Consider the following 5,564-nt stretch of genomic DNA (forward strand, 5'->3'; position numbering starts at 1 on the left):
AGAAATACTTCAATATGGGTATCAATCTTCACCATTTCATATACTAACCTCATTCATGATGTTTATATCATTAGATTAGCTCTCTAACTCAAATTTGCTAGATTGGAGCTATTCTACAGACTGCTACTGCGTCAGCAATCAAAAATAACAGATGAAAACTCAACTGTTCAGAATACCCTCAATATGGGGTATCGAACTTCATCAAATCTTATGCTTACATCATTTTTTATATTCATATCATTAGGATAGCTCTCTAACTTAAATTCACTGTACTGGAGCTATTCTACAGTATATTACTGCGTCAGCAGTCAACAACAGCCGATGAAAATTCACTTGACTAGAATACCCTCAATATGGGTATCCAAATTCTTAGAAATTCATCCTCATTCTATTTATGACCATAAGATCCTTATCATAACCGTCTAATTTAAAAGTCATATAATTAGGGTTATTATAAAGTGTGGATGCATTGATGTGGGGGGATGAAATCTACAAGATTTCTTACATCTAATTTCTTTGACAAAAGCAAAGTATTGACACATTACTAATTTTTTTAAACAAATATTATATTCACTAAAATATTAATAGCATATTAATATTTTATTGACTCAGTGCTTTCAAATTTTATACATTAATTAAACTTATTCAAGCGTCCCTTTACACTTATTACAAAATTTAACAGTTCACTTTACATATAATACAAATAACACTAACATAATAAAGTTTGTTTATTCTAAAATTAGAGATACAATTTAGAGAAAAAAAAGCGTGCAGTTATAACCATTAATGATTGAAAAACCAATGACCAAGACTGATAAAATACATGTACATTGATAACAAATAATAAAATTAATTATAAAATTTATTCTCTTAATTTTGCAAAAAAAATTATAGTGTCTTTTTTTTTCTTAAAATTGTTTTGTAGAGTAGTTAATGAAATAGGTATTTTCAGTTTTTCTTTATTTTAAAATTTTAAAATATATTCTTTAAATTTGATTCTAAAAACAAAAAAAAAGTTACAATTTTTAAATTTTTTTTACAAAATAAGTCTTATCAAACATTTTTTATGTTTTTTTTTTCTGAAAATCAAAAAATTGTTTTTTTTTAAACAGAATTCAAACAAGCCATAACTTCACCACCCCCCCCCCACCCCCTCTTTTTTTTCTCTAAATCGCACTCCCCACTTTCACTTTAAAAGAATGAAATCCCAACTAAACAAAATCCTATGGGTATGGCCCACATGTGCAACTTAAATAAAAATGTGGCCGGTGGGTGCACACGGATAACGAAAAAGACAACAAATTTAATCTAAAGTTATTAGATAAGGAGATTATATTTATAAATTTTTTTGTTTATAAATTTTTACAAACTGCACTAAGTATAATTAGTTATATTTCAATCAAGAAATAATCGATTATAAATGTAATTTGTAAAAAATATTTGGAAAGGTTGTTTTCCCTTTATATAAACCTTGTCGGAGCATAGAAGACTTTCATCTTCACTTCAAACAAAGATAGTCCCTCACTGGCTCACTCCACCATGTCCAACCAAACCTCCCAACCATCTCAAACCATAGATCCCTACCAACACCACCAAATCATCTACAACCCCGATGGCACACTCACTCGCATGCGTCATGATCCGCACACCTTACCCTCTTTAGACACCAGTACTCTTCCTGTTCCTGTTCTCACTAAAGATGTCCCCATCAACCAATCAAACAACACCTGGATCCGATTATTCCTACCCCAAAAAGCAATTCCAAATCATGGTTCCACTTCCAACCAAAACGATAAGCTACCTCTCATTGTTTTCTTCCATGGTAGCGGCTTTATCTTATTAAGTGCATCTTCCACCATGTTCCATGACTTGTGCGTAGAAATGGCAGACACCATCGGAGCCGTCGTTGCCTCTGTTGAATACCGCCTCGCGCCAGAACATCGGTTGCCGGCGGCATATGATGATGCCATGGAAGCGTTGGTTTGGATCAGAAGTAGCCAAGATGAGTGGTTGACACAATATGTTGACTATTCTAATTGTTATTTGATGGGGAATAGTGCTGGGGCTACTATTGCCTACCATGCAGGTCTACGTGCAGCACAAGAGGTAGATCATCTTGAACCATTGAAGATCCAAGGGTTGATATTGCGCCAACCATTCTTTGGTGGGATCAAGAGGACTGAGTCAGAGTTGAGGCTTGAGAATGATCCTTTTCTTCCATTGTGTGTTACTGATTTGATGTGGGAGCTTGCACTTCCAATTGGAGTTGACCGTGATCATGAGTTTTCCAATCTAAGGGCTGAGAATTGTCTTGACAAACTTGAAAAGATCAAAGAGCTTGGGTGGAGGGTATTGGTGAGTGGAAATGGTGAGGACCCACTTGTGGACCGTGGGAAGGAGCTTGTGAAGTTGATGGAGGAAAAGGGTGTGCAAGTGGTGAGTGACTTCGAGGAAGAAGGTTATCATGGGATAGAGTGTTACGAACCATCCAAAGCAAAACAAATGATAGGGTTAGTAAAAGGTTTCATTTCCTCATTCGGAGCTTAGATTTTAGAGTGTTATATTGTTATTATGTTATTGTTTGTTATACATTTTTCTTTCTTCTTCTTTATGGTTGTTATAATTAAGTATTTCATATTTAATTGTACGTTATAATGTTTAATTGTTATTTTGATTTGTTGAAAATGCATAAATATATGCATTATGAATTACCTGTTAATTTAATTTATTAAACTATTTATAATAGGATAAAATTACTTAATAATTTATTAGTATGACTTAATAAAATAATATAGATAATATTTTTAAACATGTAATTTTTAATAGGATGTTTGGTTAAGTTATTTAGATATAGTTAGTCTCATCTGTGCCATAAAATGAATCCAATCAATTCCATTTGCCTTGTTGGAGGTACAAAAGAAAGCGAGAATTTAAAAGGAAAGTTTAATATTCGAACTATACAAGCTTGTATAAAGATTTTTATCAGATTATCCCCGTTATATTTTCTGAAGTAAAATCTAATCCGTGTTTTTAGATAATATCACATAATTGTCAATATTATTCTTACACCAGTACCTTGCAACTTCATTGGTTGCTTTTTGTGTTGTTCTTTTTATTCAGTTAATGTTCAAAAAAATTATTTTAAAAATGAATTTAATCTGATCTAATTTTGCTGTTTTTAAATGTTTGCTAAGCCTGCGATTATATTAGAAAAATGGGGAATAATTCGTTTACAAACTTTTTTTACAAATTACACTAAGTATGACTGGTCATACAATCATAATTGAAATATGACCAGTCATACTTCGTGTAGTTTGTAAGAGTTTGTAAACAAAAAGTTTGTAAATATAACTTTTCCCTGAAAAAATACATTGGCAACTAATATGAATAGGTTAATCCTGAAAAACTTGGATAGTTTATATCATATTATGGGTCCGTTTGGATGAGCTTTTAAAAAAATAACTTTTTATGCATTCCTTTTTTTAAAAGAAATTTTTAAAAAAAGTAAAGTTATTTTACGTTTGGATGTATGATCTAAAAATCACTTTTATATAAAAAAGTTGTTTGGATATTAAAATAAAAAAGCACTTTTTATAAATAAAATTAATAAAGGAGAGATAAAATAGCATGATCGTGGAATAAGGAGATATAAAATAGGTATAATAAGATGAAGTTAAAATTGTATTTTAAAAATTTATATTATCTTTTTTTCAACAAAAAAATTATCTGCTTTTTTCAAAAGCAACCAACTACTGGCTAAAAAAACAATATCTTAACTTTTATTTTAATTTTTTCTTTTTTTAAAAGTTATTATCCAAACATTTAAAAATTCTCAAAATGACTTTTATTTTTAAAAAAAAATTAGGAATAAAAACTCATCTAAACGGGAATTATAAAGAGTTTTATGTTTCTCGTGTTATAGAAAATAAATTTATCCTTTATATATACATAAAAATTGTGTAGCATTCATATTTTGTGTCTCTCTCTTCTCAAACCGTATTATAGATTCAAACATTAGTGTTATTATTGTATATAAAAAATACACCGGTCAGCGAAGCCCTAAGCTTTTGGGAGTAAGATAGATTTTTTTTTAGAAAGAATGAAAACTTATTGATTGTTTTTTATGTTGTCCTTTTTATTTAGTTATAACTTTTTTAAAATAATAGGTACTGTTTCATTAAAAAAAATACATATGTGAACCGCAAACCAATAGTAAAATATCAAATTGTGTCAGAATTTTAATAATGGCTAAAAAATCCGAATTTCTTCATCTAACTTTTTCTTGGATCACTACAATATGGTCAAAACTGTCGTCAAACCGAATCAATATTGCAGTGGTACTTTTTCATGAATATTAATACTCATATTTTTTTTGTTTTATTTAATAAATACCCCATCTCTCAAGCCGATAACAATAAACTCTTTCTGATAGCAGGTGAAAAGAGAAGATATTTTGGTTTGGAAGTATCTCGCAGCCAATTGAAGACTACCAAGCACTCTTCCGGACACACTACATGTGTTTCTAAAGGTAAAAGACATACAATTAATTGTTTATATTTTTACTAACTAATCTATTTAAATTAATTACAAAAGAATTGACCTAAGTCATAATGTATTTGCAGATGAGCTCACCAGGATGCGACGAATCATTGAGGAAATTGCAAACCGGGCTGTAATAGCAACACGAGAAAATGCAAGCCGAGTTGCACCAGGCGAAGGAGAAAATGCAGGCTGAGCTGCAGCAGACGAAGGCGGATCAACAAGAGATGGCTAAGGACTTGAAGAAAATTATTGAAAAAGATGGTGAAGAAGAAGCAGAAGAGGAAGATGAAGAAGAATAAGGCACTTGCAAATGACTCCTCAACCTCAACCTCATCCTCATTCCCATCCTACATCCCTACCTCATGATGTATTTTAAACATTTGTTTATGATTGGCTTTATTATTGATACTTTTTTGTAATTGGTAGTTATTTATCAGCAAATTGAAGAGACATTAGTATGGACTTCATCTTAGTGATCCCCAAGGACTTTGCAAAGGAGAGGGGCATCAAATTTACACTGGCTCCCAGATCACATAAGGCTCTTCCTACTTGTTGCTTCCCAATTTTGCAAGAAATACTAAAGCTACCATAATCCTTGGCCTTTGGTGGCATCCCTTTTCTGATCGCTGCACTACTCTCTTTTGTCAGAGCCACAGTTTGTATCTCCTTTAACTTGTGCTTGTTTGATAAAAGATCTTTCATGAACATAGCGTAGAGATGAATATTCTCCAAAGCTTCGGAGAAAGGAATGTTAAATTATAGCTTTTTGAACATCTCCATAAACTTTGAATATTGTTGTTTCTCTTTTTCCTGCTTCGTCTGAAGAGGGTACAGAGCTTTAGCATATGGATTCGGCTGACTGAAGCCCTTGGGAGGTTTCTTTAAAGCACTCTTATCCTTAATAATCTCCCTTCCAAGATAGTTTGTATTATCAAAATCTTTAGGGGGTCTCTTCTTACTTATTATTATCTTCTTTTGACTTTCTCTCCTCTTTAGCTGTCTCATCTACCTTGGCTGACTTC

General features: G+C 31.6%; 1 protein-coding gene across 1 annotated transcript; it reads left to right on the forward strand.

Annotated features, from left to right (window-relative positions):
* Nucleotides 1-1,512: 1,512 nt before the first annotated feature.
* Nucleotides 1,513-2,611, forward strand: LOC133294433 (carboxylesterase 1-like). Its single transcript, XM_061493087.1, has one exon. The coding sequence runs from the start codon at nucleotides 1,540-1,542 to the stop codon at nucleotides 2,545-2,547; it is 1,008 nt and encodes a 335-aa protein (XP_061349071.1). The 5' UTR covers nucleotides 1,513-1,539; the 3' UTR covers nucleotides 2,548-2,611.
* Nucleotides 2,612-5,564: the final 2,953 nt, after the last annotated feature.

This window comes from Gastrolobium bilobum, unplaced genomic scaffold, assembly GCF_033153095.1.
Source record: "Gastrolobium bilobum isolate Gb01-03AN ecotype WA unplaced genomic scaffold, APGP_CSIRO_Gbil_v1 utg11306, whole genome shotgun sequence".
In the NCBI taxonomy this organism is placed as follows: Eukaryota; Viridiplantae; Streptophyta; class Magnoliopsida; order Fabales; family Fabaceae; genus Gastrolobium; species Gastrolobium bilobum.

Coding starts and splice junctions, on each gene's coding strand:
- LOC133294433 (XM_061493087.1), top strand. CDS start 1,540: ATGTCCAACCAAACCTCCCAACCATCTCAAACCATAGATCCCTACCAA.